The 18,783-nt window shown below is 39.0% G+C and overlaps 1 protein-coding gene across 1 annotated transcript in view; it reads right to left on the bottom strand.

The window, feature by feature from the left end:
• The window catches only part of LOC145984379 (cilia- and flagella-associated protein 100-like), a 47,793-nt gene extending 29,091 nt beyond the window's left edge, over window positions 1-18,702 (bottom strand). Inside the window, exons 1-2 of the mRNA XM_083118040.1 lie at window positions 18,541-18,702; window positions 5,576-5,751 (exon numbers count right to left, since the gene is read on the bottom strand). Of these exons, the coding sequence (XP_082974166.1) occupies window positions 5,576-5,716 (141 nt within the window). The 5' untranslated portion in view covers window positions 5,717-5,751; window positions 18,541-18,702. The remainder of the gene's footprint in view (window positions 1-5,575; window positions 5,752-18,540) is intronic.
• Between the last annotated feature and the right edge of the window lie 81 nt (window positions 18,703-18,783).

Below are 18,783 nucleotides of genomic sequence, written 5' to 3'. Positions count from 1 at the left end.
ACTACTACAACATAAAAATAAAATTAACATGTTATCTGTCCCCCTTTCATAATAAAAAAAAACTCAGCGATTTTACACAATTTGTTCTGATATTTCCGATACACTGATAATAGGTTGCTTTTTATTACAAAACTGAACCATGTAACTTTTTTAGTACTGCAAGATATGCAGATTCCAATAAACTTTGAATTTTTAAAATATCTTCATTCGTTATGAGTATATTAAATATTTTGCAAAAGCTGATTTTTCTTGAAATTGCGCAATTTTGCGATTTTCGACACCCTGTAACTTAAAAACCACAACAGATAAAAAAAATTAAAAGCTGTTTTTGACTTCTCTTTTCTAAGGGGTTCAACATACCAAATATGAAGAAAATCAAAAATGGTCGAGCAACCACCTTGTGATGACATTCTGTGGAATGACCCGGATGTCATTGTGGCGAAAGGTGGTCCTACACGATAGTGATGTGGTGCTGTGACCGGATTAACGTACTGGTATGGGGTGTCTGGTGACGAATGGCAACATACAAGGTGTGGCTAGAAAAAAACTTGATTGATGATGCTGTCGACAAATGGCAAGCGCGTCAAGGATAAGAGGTGCATGGGTGTATAACGTGATATCTTGCCTACCGGCTGTGTGATTGCCCAGGGTGCATGGCACTCAGTTCTTCTGTAGTTTATGGATGAAGTGAACTGTACATCTGTGCTCCGTCAGAAAAGAAAATAAGTGTGAAAGTGGAACAGCGTATCAATCTGAAATTTCTTATCAAACTTGGAAAATCCATCACAGATACTTATGATTTGTTGAAGTAAGTGTACGGAGATGTGTGTTTATCATGCACTCAAGTATTTAAGTGGTTTCAAAGGTTTAGACAGAGACGAGAAGTGATTGCGAATTACAAGCATCCTGGATGGTCTTGCACATCAAAAACGAAATCAACATTGCAAATGTCGGTGAATTGATTCGAATTGTGTACCCAAAGGTCAAACTGTCAACCAACAATATTTCATTACGATGCTGACGACCCTTCGGGGGTGAGTAAGATGACGACCTGATTTGTGGAAAAGCAAGTCATGGATTCTTCATCAGGACAATGTTTCTGCCCACACGGCATTGTCAGTCAAGGCTTTATTGGCCAAGTATGGGATCCCAGTCTTAGAACATCCACCCTATTTGCCGGATCTTGCTCTGCGTGACTTTTTTTTTATTCCCAAAGGTCAAATCAGCACTGAAAGGAACCAGATTTAAGACCATAGAATGTGTGAAAACAAAAGCGACGGAGGTCATGAACATGGTTTCGGAAAATGATTTCCAACACTGTCTCCAACAATGGAAAATTCGTATGGAGCGGTGTATCGATAGTGCAGGGGAGTACTTTGAAGGGGACAATGTTCATATTGTACAAAATAACCAATAAAAGAATTTGTAGCAACAGTCCTGTTTTTTTCTAGCCACACCTCGTAGTGTAAGTACTGCAGATTTTTTTCTCCTGAGTTCTTCAGAGGATTTATAAAGGAATTGAAGGGAAACCAATCCCCTATCTGTTCCTATAGGAGATAGACCGGGGTACCATAAACCACGACCTTTCAACCATTGCAGCAGGGGGTGAGGAGCCAAGCGAGGTAGAGGCAGAAATCTTCCCTTTCCCTTCTGGTGTCTGTTTCTACCTGGAACTGGTGAGGCAGAGGAAAAGGCAGCTAGAGTATAAAAAAATAGCTTCTTCCAGCCGATCGCACCGAGGGACAAGAAGCGCATGAAAAGAAAAGTGTTGTATGTGAACTGTGGCTTCAACAAGACAATAAATATTGTGATTTGAAAATAATTAGAGATGGGAGATTGATTGATCTATCTCTGCTAGACTAGCTACTCATCAGTGCACGTCACTGCTTTCCTAACATGTATGAAGAGTAAGCTTATTCAAGGTTCAAGACACAAGAAAGGTGATGCACAAAATATGTATCTTATCTTGATTGCTCCAGTATCAAAGTCTGTATGTAAGCTTTAGTACAAAAGCATCATCATCATCATTCTTCACAGTTTTCTGCTTCTGGCTGGGTCGGCATAGAAGTCAAGCCTCTCCATTTTTCTGGTCTTCCACCACTCCTCTCTTTCCATGGTGTTTGAATCTTGTCCTCTTCTCCTAACACTCTCCACTATCTGCTCTTTCCACTGCCATCTTGGTCTCCCCCTTGGCCTTATTCCCACTACTTGTGTATTGTAAGCTCTTACTGGTAGTCTTTCTGCATATCCTCTTCATGTGTTCAAACCATCTCATCTGTGCCTGATCTATTCTGACCTGGAGCTTCACCACCCTCACTGTCTGTCAGATCTCCTCATTCCTTATTCTATCCCTTCTAGTCTTCCCCAATATACTCCTTAAAAATCATCTCCACTGCCTGCATCTTTCTTTTGTCTCTCTCTGTCATTGTCCAAGTCTGTGCTCCATACATAATTATTGGTACATAGTATGTATTATATATTACCTTCTTGCATTTCATAGGTACATCCCTGTTCCATATTAATCTTCGAAGGCTTTGATATAGTCCACCACCCATTTGTCCTCTTCTGTTTACCTCCTCGTCTATTCTTCCACTTCTCTCAATTATGCTTCCTAGATATTTGAAGCTTTCCACTACCCTCAACTCTTCCGTATCCATCTTTATTCTTGGTTGACTTCTGGCTTTGTTTCTTGTTGTTATTAGCACCTCGCTCATTTCTGCACTGAATTTCATTCCTGCTCTTCTGATTTCCTCATTCCAACCATCAAGCTGTCTCTGTACTTCTTCTTCCCTGTTTCTCCATATTACTAAGTCATCAGCGAACAACAGGGCCTTCATTTCTTCCTCTCCTACCTTCTTTCCCACCTCTTCGTTAATTGCATCCATTGTAATTATGAAGAGCAGTGGGGAAAGAGCACTTTCCTGTTTTAGTCCATTACTTATACTGTACCACTCTGTTCTTCCCACTGGTGCCTTCACACAGCTCTGGTTGGCCTTGTATGTGCTCTGCACTTTACACACAAAAACAATTAGTTTGTAAATTTTCAATTTCCTATCCAATGTGGAAGTTGGCTAAGAAATTGATAATGGTACTCTCTTCTATCCTTCAATTGTGAGATTTTGGGAGAGGGAAATCATTATAAAAAGTAAAGATTAATTTATACAATATGCTCGCATTCTATGTGAAAAAAAAAAACCACTACAATTAAGCAAGAAAATTAGGAATATTATTTGTGTTTTGCATTTTTATTATTTAATATCACTTTTCTGCCACTTTTGGCTAATTACAATAATGAGGGCAGTGTTTGGAAAGCTACTTTTAAAGAGGTAACTAGTTACAGTTACTTGCTTAAAAAAGTAACAGTTACAGTTACTTGTTTTAAAAATTAACTCAGTTACAGTTACATGTACTTCAAAAGTAACTGTAAGTTACTTTTACAGTTACTTTCTGCTGAAAATTTTTTTGCAACCAAATTACACAAATCGATCATTAATTGCAATAAAATATTTTGTGAAGACTAACATGTCTTTTACTTATGTTACTGGTACATAATATAAGTCTTTGTATATTTATTACAAAATAAAGTGCTCTCCTGTGCTTTGCGGAATGCCATGATGGCACATAGGGGGTGTGGAGTTAGAGTCTCACACTTCTTTGATCATGGTCGAAGGTGGGGTTGATGTGATCAGCACCACGTCCCTGGCATCCTTACCCCCTCCAGAATTTCCTCAAGATACCCATTTTATACGAAGCTGGATCCGCTTCAACAGGTGGAAAGAAATCTCTATTTTCCCCAACCAAGGATCGACCCCAGGGTCTCTCGCATGGTAGTCAGTCACGTAAACAACTTCTTTCTTCTCTCTCTCTCTATTTTTTTTTTTTGATGCCCTATGCGGTAGTGTCCCCCGTTATTCACATCTCTCAATTTTTATGTATGTCAATTTTCTGTTTTCAGTATTCTCATTGAAACAAACACAAACATCCATGTCCGAAACGAAGTAGAATCCGGGACCCCTGACATATAGTGTGTTGTGCTAACCACTCCACCATGGAGGTTGACCTGAGCTACCGCGACTTAAACATTTGCATTTATTATCATTGTTGTTCTTAAGGAACGTCCATTGAAGTGAGAGGGGGATTCTACAAACTGCATAGAAAGATATATATATCACTAACGTAGAATATATTCTAAGAAGGGAGGTCGGTTTCGCATAAAGGGCGTGTCAGAGAGAAATAAATTTGTTGTATAGTTTCAAGTGTTTATGAACCAGAAAATGATAAAAATTATAATGTAGTAGCCTATAATTGTGCGTTATCAATGAAGGTGAAAATGGCATATTAAACTTACCCCTTCAGTTCTCTCTGAGAGGATTACATAAACAAGCAAGAATGATGGCTAGGGTCTTCCTGATTCGTTAGTTTGCCACTTGAGTGTTGTAATCCACTGTTTTATCATTAGTGAATGGTGAGATCCCTCGTATCTCTTATTTCAAGACAATGGGTTCTCATTTAAATCTTAAATGAATAGCACTTACCAAAACATATTACTTTTTTCAAAATGTCCAGAAATTCTGAATAATCTTAAATGAATTTTAACTGGAAATATTTTCACTTTCATTTTTAAATTATCAGGAACTGAGTTGAATGAAATTACATGGAAACAATTACATTGTTTTCCATTCATGTGCGCAATTGCTAGCTCTCGTCTTCTTCAGTTTCATTCATACTACCAGTATTGTTGAATCCTTTCATGAAAACACTGAAATATTGCAGTATGTCCCTTTTCAGCTTAATCCGATATTATAGCAAAGGAAGAAACTATTGGATGCTGCTTACAGAAGGGGGAAGTTATAAGGTCACTGAGGAACAAACTACAGAAACAAAAGACACTTCACATCACACAACTGACAATGGAAAATTGTGAGCAATAGGAAGGAATTCTCCTCCTAGAGGCTTATCTTCCCGCTTCTGGGAAATCCACCTCTCTTCTGAGGTGTGTATATCGCTTTGGAATTCAGGTCTACCAAATGAAAGATGAAACATCCGATAAAGTTTGAAAACCCTGGCACCTGGCTGGAGCCTACCGACTGACCACCGCCAGGAGACAAATTTAGTACAACAACTTTCTCTTTTCCTCTTCATCTATTGTTTGCAAGAATTAATGTATCAAAGATGGGCTTTTATATGACAGCAGAAACTAAATTCCAGCTCACTTTGAGTACTAAATCATCAATAATTTATGAATAGCAATTTAAGTGTTGCAAAGTAATTGTAAAAGTAACTGTTAAAACGTTACTTCTATCGTAAAAAGTAACTCAGTTACAGTTACAGTTACTCACTTTTAAAAGTAACTACTTACAGTTAAATTTTCTCAAAAAAGTAACTGTTACTTGTAACTAGTTACTTCCAAACACTGAATGAGGGTGAACCTTTATTAGAAGGGGCTTGAACCTGGAACTTTTGGTGAGGAGTCTGTAATATTTCGGCCACTGAGTCGGCTATTACGTGGTATGTCAGTAGATATACAACTAGAATAAAACCACCAGAAAACTTGGTATTCCTTAAGTAAACATACCCTTGTTTTCATAGTCTCTCTAGCCTGATTGATATATTTATCAACCAAGAATTTCTTCCTGTGTGGTCTTCCTTCAACAATTCTGAAGTATGTAGGATTAATATCCAATACAGTTTCAGGTAGTTTCTCATTTAAATCCATTTTTTATATTGACAGTAAAACATTCTGCTTCTGGTCTGTAAGAAAAAGGAAATATCAGGTACTGAAAAATTATGCTTATTTGTATATATATATATAATATATATGCTTAAGATTATGTTTTATGTTCATTTATGTTCCCGTGGAACATTCACAGTTTTATATTGGATCAGTAAGTACCCATAAGCCTTTTCAAATATATATATATATATATATACACATTTGTAATAGTCACACACACCTGTACATGGTTCCTAGACAGTGGCGAAGCATGCTGTCTCTGGAAGAGTAGGCACAGGATGGAGTAGATGTGTATGTTAAAATATAGCCCCTAGAAAATAAACGATAACATATTGCCTGAATCTTGTCTACTGCTGTTCGAAAAAGTCGGGATAGTGGTTGTAAAGGATAATGTAGTGATTGACGCTCTCGCCTTATAATCAAGAAGTAGAAGGTTCGATTCCCCCTGAAGGCATTGGTTCAGATTCTACTTTAATCTAGTCTCGATTAGATATCCGAGAATAAAGGCGCTTCTGTCTGGAAGGTCAGAAAACAGTGACAATGGGACTCGATGTTCTGACCACACGTCACCCAATGAAAAAGCGGTTCTGTCAGGCCCTAGCCCTCTTACATTTCTTATATTAAAGCTGCTCGTAAAAATTATTTTCTACTTCAATAACAGTATTGTAAATGTTTCTTGCATTAAAGAAATGGATCACTTGATCATCACTTAGCGGTTATTTCTTTTTAATGCTGACCTCTGCGGCGGATTGGTTATAACAGCTTGCTATGACAAGGGCCTCAGGTTCGAATCCCCACCTGGGCATAGGTGTTCTTTGTGAGTGTCCCTTCGCCAATGTCATCATATTATCGCTCATTCTCATCTTCCCAATTAGCCAAAAATGGCAGAAAGCCAAGTAAAATAAACTAAATCTATCAATCAATTATTTCTTTTTAACTCTTTTATGCATATAATTCTTCTTCAACACGCGACTTTTTTTAAAAATGATAATATGATTTAGAAAATGATGAAATGCTAAATGGGAACACGGACACCTTTCTGTGTAACACACCTACCAGAAAATTTCAGTAACATGGATTTTATTTATACGTTTGCATTGTATTAATACTTTGCCCCATTTTAAAAGTAGCGCGTTTTCAGTTATGTCACTAATCATGAAAGGAAATTTCGCCTCAATATTTCTTTCCTCAAAGAAATAAAATACTTTCCCTCTCTGAATCGAGATTGGTGTGGGGCACATCCAGCAGCTAACACTTCGCGAAAAGCGGTTCCTCAAAAGAGCTGAAAGCACCAAACTTAACACTGGTAACCAACTTGCATGCATTATTTGCAGTTAGAATTCTAATAATGCCTACTTTGATAGGTTAGGAGGCCAGGCTTAGAGGTGTTAGCAACACATTTTCGCTGCATGTTAGCAGCTGCGTCCACTGCCTGCTTCGTCACGCGCTCGTAAACGATCGGCACTCTTCGGAAGTCAAGGAGAGAGTGTGAGAGAGAGAAAAGAGGCTGGCCTCTCAGTTTACGTTACAGGCGAACGTGCCCCTGAAATTATGTTTTCCCGCACGAATCACATAGGTTGTTATGGGACCAGCTGAGGCACTCTCAAGCGGGCCTCGCTGAATGCGCAGATACGATTCCAGGCAGGGTTGCAAACTTGCGGTAATTATTGGAAGACCTAGAATTTCAGTTTTCTTGTATTAAGGCATCGTTTAATGAAATTATAAGTCATAAAATAATCCTAATAGACAAATATATTAGGGTAGACCCGGCCTCCGGGCCTCTTAGGATGCTTCACCACTGTTCCTAGATCATTATAACCTGCATGTCTCTCATCTCTGACCTAACTAGATATTAATAGTTTTATTTATCCTCTTTATTTATGCCTCCCATATCTCATTAGTTCTTGACCATATTTTATCCTTATTTATATATAGGGGTGCCAGACATCTTGTACTTTACAATGTTTCTATGTCCTGTGAAAGTTTTAATTATATATTATGTTAATAAGATATAATGTGTTTTTTCCTAGCATATATAAAATATATCACTGTTATGTGTTATTTTATTTTATTATTTCTTTATTTGCAATCCCATTCTCCATATGTCCTGTATTGGCAAAAAGAAATATGGAAACCCCATTCATATCTATAATTTTCTAATCTGCAAAAGTGAAAGTAAAGTGTTCCCCTGTGCATAGCACCACCCCATGAAGGCGTATAGGGGGTGTGGGGGTAACGCCCCACTAATCAGCCTTACTGTATATTCACGAAAAACCAAACCAGCTTGGACAAGTGCCAGGTGTCTGGCAGGTTTCACCACATCATTGAATAACTTATCTAGTCTCTTCCCTTTTCCTGCCAGTTCAGTCTTGACTGTCAAGGACTACAAGCTGTATTGTGAACTGTGTTAACCATGCTGTATTAGATTCAACAAAGAGTTGCAATATCAAAGGCCTTTGTTCGAGCAGGTACATTTAAAGAAAAAGACAGATTGCAGTTGGCTGAGGAAAAAACTATTGTCCAAGATACAGTTTACACTTTTACAGAAGACAGATCTTACAAAAGATAAGTTTATACAAAAAGAAACATAAATAGAACCAATACAATTAGCATACATAAAAACATACATAGACCAATAGTACAAGTAATCAGTTATAATCACAAATAATAAACTTAAACAATTGGGATCTTTCACTTATCTTTTACCATACAAGTACAAATTAGTTGTGTAATAATTACATGTATTGAATATATTCATACATAATTGTACAATAAACTAGATGTAAAACAGTTCTACTGAAATGATTACATGTATTCGATATTATACTTCTGATTCAATCAATGTTTTGTAAAGTTTGAAAGGCAATGAGAAATCTAAGTTCTGGTTATTAATCGAAACCTTATTGTACAAATCAGACATTCTACTTAATGGACTGCTCTCATACGAGGCACATGTAAAAAAAAAAGGACCGATAATTTTTTACTTGGGACTGGCAACACTGACGAAGCTGCACATGCATGGAAACATGCTTTAGTATTCTGTGCCTGCAACAGAGGTATATTTCTCAGTGTGGAGGTGCGTTCGTGAGAGTAGCAGGAAGTTGAAATGGCTGCTGTAATAGAAAATCCCGCCAAATACGAGGTAAAGTTGGTGATTAGATTTCTCAATGCAAAAGGACTGACTTGTGAGTGCAGCTGACATTCATTGGGAATTGTGTGCCATTTACGGACCAACATTAATGAGTGAAGGAAAGGTAAGATAAGTGCCTTTCAGGAAGGACATTCAAATGTTCATGATGACGAGTGGAGCAGCAGGCCTAGTGTTCAGACGGACGGACTTGTGCAACGTGTTGATGAGAAAGTACAAACCCATCGCCATTTCACCATTACTGATCTAGGTAAGGAGTTTCCTGAAGTGTCTGATAAAATATTGCACCGAATTGTAACTGACAATCTGGGTTATTGCAAACTGTGTGCAAGGTGGGGGCCAAAAATGTTGATAAACACTCACGAAAATTAAAGAATGAAAACAGCACGTGATTTTTTGGCTCGCTGGGAGAAAGATGGGGATGACTTGTTTTCTCACATAGTGACTGGAGACGAAACCTGGATATCGTATGTCACTGGTGTGTCGAAGCAGCAATCCATGCAATGGTGTCACTCCGGTTCACCAAAACCGAAGAATTTAAGCAAACACCATCACATCGCAAAATCATGGCAACCGTGTTTTGGGACCAAAAAGGTGTAATGCTCGTGGAATTCCTGGAACCGGGACAAACCATCACAGCAGATATGTATTGTCAAACACTGTCTAATCTGCAACGTCCCATCCAAAACTGGTGAAGAGGAATGTTACGGTCTGGAATTCTGCTTATTCATGACAACGCCCGCCCACACACAGCTGACCGTACTGGGCCGGACCCTGTGGCTGAGTGGTTAGCACATCATGGCTGTGCTAAGTCCCATCCTTCAAAAAGCAGATTACAGAGTTTGGTGTAGAAATGGCAAACAACAGGATCAGTGCAGGCAAAATCAGACACGTGTTTGGACACCAGTCATGCTACAAGTTAACTTGTACTGAAATTCCTTCACATGAAGCTATACTGAATAACATTAGTGCATTGTAGATGCCATTTGAACCCACTGCAGTCTCATATTGTGTCAGATGAAAAGGCATGTTAATGCTAGGAACACATGATAATGGTACACAAAATATCCACATTTGCTGCAACAGCAGTCACTTCATGATTCCCAAATCAGCACTGAATTACAGTTATGGGTATGTGGATTGTGCATCCTATATAGACTGGGACAATTTTCGAAAATTCTGACTGTAGGAAGCAATTTTGAGGAAAAGCAGGCAAACAACATTTTCTGAATGTATTTGATGTGCTGATTACGAATATTTTGTTTGCCACTCTCGATTTTGGTGTTATATGCTTCAAATCGCTAAAGAAACAAAATGGCGGCCATACGAAATGGGTTCCTATTAACTTTTGAAGGAGCAGAAACAAAATAGTGATCTTGGTGTCAAACATTATGTTTTTGGGTATGCTGAATCCAAATATTATGTTTTCTAATCTGAAATTTTAAGCTATGTGCTCCAAATCGCTAAAAAACAAAATGGCGGCCATACGAAATGAGTTTCTATTAACGTTTGAAGGAGCAAAAAGAAAGTAGTGATCTTGGTGTCAAACATTATGTTTTTGGGTATGCTGAATCCAAATATTATGTTTTCTAATCTGAAATTTTAAGCTATGTGCTCCAAATCGCTAAAAAACAAAATGGCGGCCATACGAAATGAGTTTCTATTAACGTTTGAAGGAGCAAAAAGAAAATAGTGATCTTGGTGTCAAACATTATGTTTTTGGGTATGCTGAATCCAAATATTATGTTTCTAATCTGAAATTTTAAGCTATTTGTTCCAAATCGCTAAAAAACAAAATGGCGGCTATGTGCATCCATGCAATGTTTCGTATCCATACTTTTGAACTAGGAATAAAACAGTGTAACAGTAGGTTTTTAATACAGAAAAAAGTATAGAACATTGCTAAAGTAAAGATGCAAAATAATAATATTATTCAAAGCATAAAGACCATATTGATATATTAAGAGTACCAGTGTATGATAAATCTGCACGTTATCCTTATTCAACCTTATTTTGCCTACAAAAATAGTATAACATTTTTCTAGTCACGGATATTCATGCACTCCTTAGTGCCAGTATCTGCACATTTGCAAGCTGCAGTACATACAAGCTGGCCTTTCCTGCAGGAACATGTAGCGGATATACAACCACCCAAACATCCAGATGTGACAATGTCGTAGCAGGGTTGTGGAATTGGTGGCAGCTATTGAACTTTTGGAACAAGCTGTCCATCAATCATTTTCCATCCCAAGATAGTAGGTGGTGGTAACACAGGTTTTGGTATGACCGACTGCCTCCACACCATGGCTTGATAGTGGGCCCGTTGTACATGTAACCGTAGAGCATCAGTAGTGTGAGGGGGGGGGGGGGGGCAGTGCTTGTGGTGTTTTTCCTTTGCTGAACAGCTTTACTCTGGCTTCATCACAGCTGCTTGCCTCCGGTACACCATACAACTTGCATATGAACTTCTCTGCCTTGTGTGCTGTTTCTTGTTTCAATTCGTCAACACCAAGATTTAGTAGATCATTATTATTAGTGTTAAATATTTTCCATGCTGTCTTCTTACTGATCCCAGCAATGTAGGATACTGTGTATCATCCTGTTATCGCGTGGAATGGGATGAGAGTTTCAAAGACAGGATCCGTAAATGAAAGTTTCTGCCTGACTTCATGTACTGGAATGTATTTTCTTTTTTTTCTATGTTCCTGCTCGCAACCACAATTTCATACATCTAATCTTGTGAAATAACGCTACCAATTGCACTAATACATTTGCATCACGTACTGAGACAACAATGTTATCAGCACCAGAATGAAGACAGTGAAGTACAATGCGCGTGTCCACCTCTTCGTGGTTTGCCTGCAATCCTTCAATAGACAAATCACGATTGTTTGTTCGTACGTCATCCTCCTTGTGAGATCCACAGGAAACCACAAATATTTTGTCTTCAGGAGCATTGTTGATCAAATGATTAGAAAGAAAACAGGCCAAATCTTTTTTATTCTCAGTTAGCAAGAAAGTCGCTGAATTTGTTGGGGATTGGCATGGATCCATTTTCTATTACTCTCCTTACTAAATGAGCATGTTTCAAGCACCTATCCCTTGTTCCAGCCTTGATTGAAGTTGCGTTATACCAATGAAAGGTGACATCAATCCTCTTAAAGCTTCTTCCCATAGAAACAACAAGGTTAAGAAATGCATCTGCCAGTTGACCAAAGTTGAAAAACTCCTGCAGGCTTTCAAAGTGCAACAACTAATGCTTGACCATCTATTATAAGGCATGACACAGACGGGATTGATATATCAGGTGGACAAATTACATCCTTGGTCATCGCATCAGCTACAATGGCTTTGTTTCCTGTTCTCAGACTTCCGTTTGTGTTGGCAAGGGAGATTGGAATTGGCATTAGTTCATGACACAAAATGTGATTTAGATCCACATTACGACCTGCCTGATAGGCAGTTACGAGATGATGGAGAATATTCCTGTCAGTTTTCAAAATGGTTTCCTTGCCACTTACTACCAATTTAACTTCATAGAGGGACTTAAAGGTCTTTGCATTTGACTTATGTAGAGGATCACTTAACTTGACTTGTGTGTGACTTTTACCAGGGGCCATCATCCTTTCCTTCAGGAAGGTGTCTAGCTTTACCTGGCCCTGTGTTTCAGCTTTGAGGAGAGTATCTTGAATATCTGAAGTAGCTTAATCCTTTGTTTGTGGCAATGTTCTGGAGGAACTGATAAGAAACATCTTAAGATGATGGCTCACAGGTGCAGGTCTTTTCAAATTTATAAGTGGATCCATGGTTCTATGTTTATATTATTCTGAAATAAAGTAAAAAAAGAAAAAAAAATATTATAGGTTTAGTTATTTTTGTGGTTCTTTTGTTTAAAAAAGTGGATAAAACTACAACAATTTTCAAAAATGTCAGATTAGAAAACATAATATTTGGATTCAGCATGCCCAAAAACATAATGTTTGACACCAAGATTAATATTTTGTTTCTGCTCCTTCAAAAGTTATTAGGACCTCATTTTGTATTGCCGTCATTTTGTTTTTTAGCGATTTGGAGCAAATAGCTTAAAATTTCAGATCACAAAACATAATATTTGAATTCAGCATACCCAAAAACATAATGTTTGACACCAAGATCACTATTTTGTTTCTGCTCCTTCAAAAGTTATTTGGAGCTCATTTCGTATGGCCGCCATTTTGTTTTTTAGCGATTTGAAGCACATAACATCAAAATCGAGAGTGACAAACAAAATATTCGGAATCAGCACATCAATTACATTCAGGAAATGTTGTTTGTCCGCTTTTCCTCAAAAATGCTTCCAACACTTTTTACAGCCACATTTCTGAGAAATTTGCACCAGGCTAATACTCTTTGAGTAGTTAACTGATCACAAGTGAGAATACTGTTTCTCTCAGCAGGCAACTTGCTATAGATCATAATCATCACCTCTTTGCTGAGTTCATGAGAAATTGGCAGAAAAATGTAGAGCGAGCAGAGGGAATATGGCTTTGGCAGTCACCAATCATTACATAGTGTGATTTTATCTGTAGTTCCCTCAATTCAGGCCCCTAACCAGGATTTCTTGAGGAGGGGGAGCAGACCTAAAAATGTGTAATGGAGAAAGATCTTCATATATGGATGCAAAATTATTTTCATGAAATACGTATGTATCAATTATTAAATAATATCATTAAATAGGCCAACCGCCAACCGCCAGCTGGCTGACCCCTCCACCTACAAACCCACCACAGTTGACCTATCCGCCGAACACCTCAACAAAATCCAGGACTTCATCCACACCCGCGGCCCCCCTGAAGGCCTTACAGCTCGTACCACCGCCATGTTAATACCCGACAATCCCCGCACCCCCACCTTCTATCTTTTGCCCAAAATCCACAAACCTGGCAACCCCGGTAGACCCATTGTGTCCAGCTATAACTCACCCACAGAAAGAATCTCAGCCTTTGTTGACTCCCATCTCCAGCCTCTTGTGAAAGCTCTGCCCTCCTACCTCCGTGACACCAACCACTTCCTCCAGAAAATCAGCACCCTTTCACCATTGCCCCCAGATACCATCCTTGCCACCATCGATGTTACTTCCCTCTACACCAACATACCTCACTCCCATGGCCTCCGCTCCATAGCCTCAATAGCAGACCCAAACCTCACAACCCCAGCACCAACTTCCTGACCCACCTAGCCCACCTTGTCCTCACTTGTAACAACTTCACCTTTGAAAACCAAAATTTCCTACAGATCCGAGGTACAGCCATGGGTACCAGAATGGCCCCATCCTATGCAAACCTCTTCATGGGCAAACTTGAGCAAGAGTTTTTGGCTACCCAACCCCTCCAACCCCTCCTATGGCTCCGCTTCATCGACGACATCTTCATGCTCTGGACACATGGAGAACCATCCTTGTCAGCTTTCCTGGACGAAATTAACCACTTCCGTTCCCTAAAATTCACCTGGACGCACTCCCCCAACCAGATCACCTTCCTGGATGTGGACGTGCACATCGAGGGAGGACACCTGACTACCTCCATTCACATAAAACCCACCAACCACATGCAGTACCTACACTTCTCCAGCTCCCACCCGTTCCACACCAAAAAAGCCATTCCATTCTCTCTGGCCCTCAGGGGACAGCGCCTGAACACTTCACCCACCTCCCGCCAGAATTATAACCTCCGCCTACACCAGGCCCTGGTTAACCGTGGATATCCCTCCATCCTTGTCACCAAGCAAATATCCCGAGCTGCCTCACACACCACTACCACCAAGAAACCTGCTGCCACCAACCCACCTGCACTCATCACCCAATACCATCCCCACCTCAACAAAATCAGGCACACACTGCACTCTCTTCTCCCAATTCTCCACAGTGATCCTGAAACCAAAAGCATATTTCCCGACAAACCCAGGGTGGTTTTCAAACGCCCCTCCAACCTCCAAAACATCCTGGTCCACAACACTCCTTCACCACACATCCAACACCCCCCTGCCCATAAATGCAACCGCCCCAGGTGCAAGACCTGCCCCATCCTCATCACTTCTCACACCCTCCAGGTGCACACGGCCACTGGCAAATTTACCCTCCATCCCAAAGGGACCTGCCATGCCTCAAACCTTATCTACATCCTCACCTGCAACATCTGTGGTGATTTTTACCTGGGGGAAACATCAACGGCCCTCAACCTCCGCATCAATAACCACCGCTCCTCCACCCACAACCTGGACTTCACTGTCGCCGTCCACACCAATCACCACAACATCAGTTTCAACGACTGCTTCCGGGTAGCGATCATCCATCTCCTACCCAAACCAGCCAACACCTCTGTTCGCAAAAGATGGGAAAGGGCCTATATATCAGCCATGAATGCAACCACTCCACCTGGCCTGAACAAGGCCACCCAGTAATACCCATCCCTCACCCACCTTCCCCCCCAAACCATCCCGTCCCTCCCGCCCTCCCAACTCTTCCTACACACTCACAGTTTACGACGAGCCTGGTGACGAAACAGTGTTTTTTTCGTTCTACGCACCGCTTCTTCTTCGATGGGGACCTGGCAACTCTGCAGTGCCCCAACTTCCGGTTCCGTCTATTTCTTCTCACACCGATGATGCTATAAATTAGCGAAAATTTTGAATCTTTCTACTGTCCGGTGAGTGTTTCCTTTTACCTTCTTTGATTTTACTAAGCCCTTTTGGCCCTCCTTGCTTTTATCCATATATATATATATATATATATATATATATATATATATATATAAGGAATTCATTTACTACACTTATAAACTAGCAAATTTATTCCTTTACCAACTGTTTCAAAATGTCAACAAATTACAAAATTGTTTATTTTTTTATTAAGTGCTAATTTTATAGAATTATTGCTTTCTGTTAACAATGATCAATAAAATGTTCTATTTATATTAGTCTTGCATTCTTATTTTACCTTTATTGTGCATATGTTGCTATTGGTGTAGATCTGCTAATAGTCTCTCAAAAGAAATTACGGGTATTTCCTTATCAGAGCTGCAGCTAGAAATTCCAGCACCCAGAACAACAATAGATATTTGCACCCCCTGCACACAATTTGCACCTCCCCTGCTGCATATATGTAGCTGGCATATTTAAGTATTAAATAAATATTATGTACCTACGTACTTTTTTCCATTGAATCCGACGAAGAGAGAACTTTGCATTCAAGAAATATGGCTAATAAAAGAACAGTTGGTTGTACAGGCCACCTCATCTTCATTCAAGCATGTGTGGTATTGTTCACATCTGCAAATTTGATTCCAAATTGAAGATCTAATATATGTATATTAATGCTGAGAACAATTATGAAAGTAGGTGGGGAGCAAAAAATAAGAGACATTAAGAATATAAATATTTGTATACTTTGTGGTAACCGACCAAAGAAGACGAGAAATGAAGGAGAAATAACATGTCAAGTTAATTCTGCGTTCAAGGAGTTCAGTTTCCTTAAAGATTGGGCACTTTGCTTCAGCGCCTGGGGTGACCACCCTCCCCCTCCCCCCTCCTGCAGCTACAGCTCTGTTCCTTACTAGTCCAATTTGATCATCATCATCCTTCACTGTTTCTTGCCTCTGGCTGGTTCGGCATACTTCAATTTGATAAATTTTAAAATCTATGACTAGTGCTATATTTTTACTCCATGCTGTAGAGAGCATATGATTGGAACAGTGATGGATGGCAGCATTCACATAGAGACAAATATTATTCTTTGTTCTTCGTTCTTTGTGTGTTTTCAATATTGTTCTTAGTCAAGTACATTTGAAGTAAGAAACTCTTCCCATGATAAAATTTTAGAACAAGATCATTGGTGGGAGGAAAATAACCCCACTTCCTTCTGTGATTTTGCAGCCTGGATATGTCCACCAATGGACACATTGTCCCATTGTCAACAATTTTTACCATTACTTTGGACCATAATATTGCAACTTTGCAAGTGCAAACAAATCACCGACAGACCCCTCCCCTGCCCACCTGTCCCAAAAATCAGCAATTCAGTTGCTTACCGACAAATGCTGTCACATGGCATTCACCTTGGTGGTTATTGTTTACATTCAGTTTCCAGAAGTTTTCGAAGAGTACTGAATTCTGCAAATTAACAATCTTTTCAAATTTGACTTAAAAATTATTTTACATAAACAACTCAATGAACAAATGTTTGCGAAAGCTGGGCAATTACTTTTCATTACTAAAAATTTTAAGCGTTAAATTAGTTTTAAAAAAATAATAACTTAGGTTAAAAGCTATTTTTTAATATTGCTAACAAAAAGTAATTCTGTTAAGTTGAAACTGTTTTGTAAGTAAAGTAACACACGTTGATAATAACAAGTAATTTATTTTTTAAACGATGGGTACCTATATGATTACATTATTTTTTCAAAAAATAATTCCTTTTGACTACATTCACCGTATAGGACTTTCTCTTTATCTTACAGACGCAAGATGTCAGAGCCAGAGGAGAAGAAGACGTCAGATCCAGATGAGAAAAATATGTCAGAGCAAGAGGAAAAGAAGAAGGCAGAGCCAGAGGAGAAGACGTCAGAGCCAGATGAGAAAAATATGTCAGAGCAAGCGGAAAAGAAGAAGGAGGCAGAGCCAGAGGAGAAGAAAATATCAGAGCAAGAGGAAAAGAAGAAGAAAAGGTATCAGAGTGGTTCAGAAAAACGTAAAAAACGGCGGGAAAGAGACAGACAGCTGGAGCAGACAATAAAAAGGAACCAAAGTCTATTTCAACTTGGTTTTACATGGAAATCTACTATTAACAAAACTACATCCAAGAATAATGCAAATCAGGATATTGAAATTGAAATGGACGAAGTAACCCCCGGACCTGAAGAACCACCCAACAATATTTCTACTCCGGTTCAAGAAGAATTTGTAACAGAACCAGAATTTCAGTTGTGTGCACAGACATCAATCTTAGATTAGAAATGGGAAGGCAAACTAAAGGGTGAGAGGTCCCAGAGGGGGCCCATTGCTTATCTTGCTTCAGGGCCCCAAAGGTTGTTAATCCGGCACTGGTGCAGTGCGAAAATCCATTCTCGTCCTAGATGCTGAAATCTCTAGCTACAGCTCTGATAAGGAAATATGTCATTTCGAGAGATCATTAACAGATTTACACAAATAGCAACATGGATTAGGCTAATCAAAGTAAACACGAATGCAAGAACTAAATAATATCTAATACTTAATAAAAACAATTTAACTATTTTTAATTTCTTGACATTTTGAACCTGTTGGTAAAGGAACTAATTTGATAGTTTATAAATATATATATAATGTATTTTTATATGTGTGTGTGTGTGTGTTTGAGTTTGTTTTTAAGTCCATTTAATGCACCAAGACTAGACTTACAATTTAAAGTGGGGTCCGAGCCACTACGTGCTTCCATGGAGTATCGAACCCGGGACTTCTTACTTACAAGACGACGACTTTACCACTATGCCACCAGAGACAGAACACATTTTCGGATCTGCCCCCCCCTAAAAAAATCCTGGGTACAGGCGTGTTTGAGGACAATAGTAATAATATTGTGTTACGAAGCTAGTTATTTCTAAAAATTATACACAATAGAATATAAGTGAGACGAGTGTTGCATTACCTAGGATTGGGTGATAAGCATAAAAATTTAGATCGATGACTTCTGTCAAAAAAAAAAATAATAATAATAACTACACTTCCTTTACATCCTTTTTGTTCTGTAACTAGTTATTTCAACGGATTGTCTTCTACTATCATCTTTCTCACAGACACACTACTCCAACGCGTGTTAACGAATTGTGGTGTTGTTGTTGTTTCTAATTCCATTGCCATGGCAACGCCGAAATATACGCAAAGCCAAATT

The sequence above is a fragment of the Lepisma saccharinum genome, chromosome 2 (genome assembly GCF_977018435.1).
Source record: "Lepisma saccharinum chromosome 2, izLepSacc3.1, whole genome shotgun sequence".
Classification (NCBI taxonomy): Eukaryota; Metazoa; Arthropoda; class Insecta; order Zygentoma; family Lepismatidae; genus Lepisma; species Lepisma saccharinum.
This window is presented reverse-complemented; position numbering and strand designations above follow the sequence as displayed.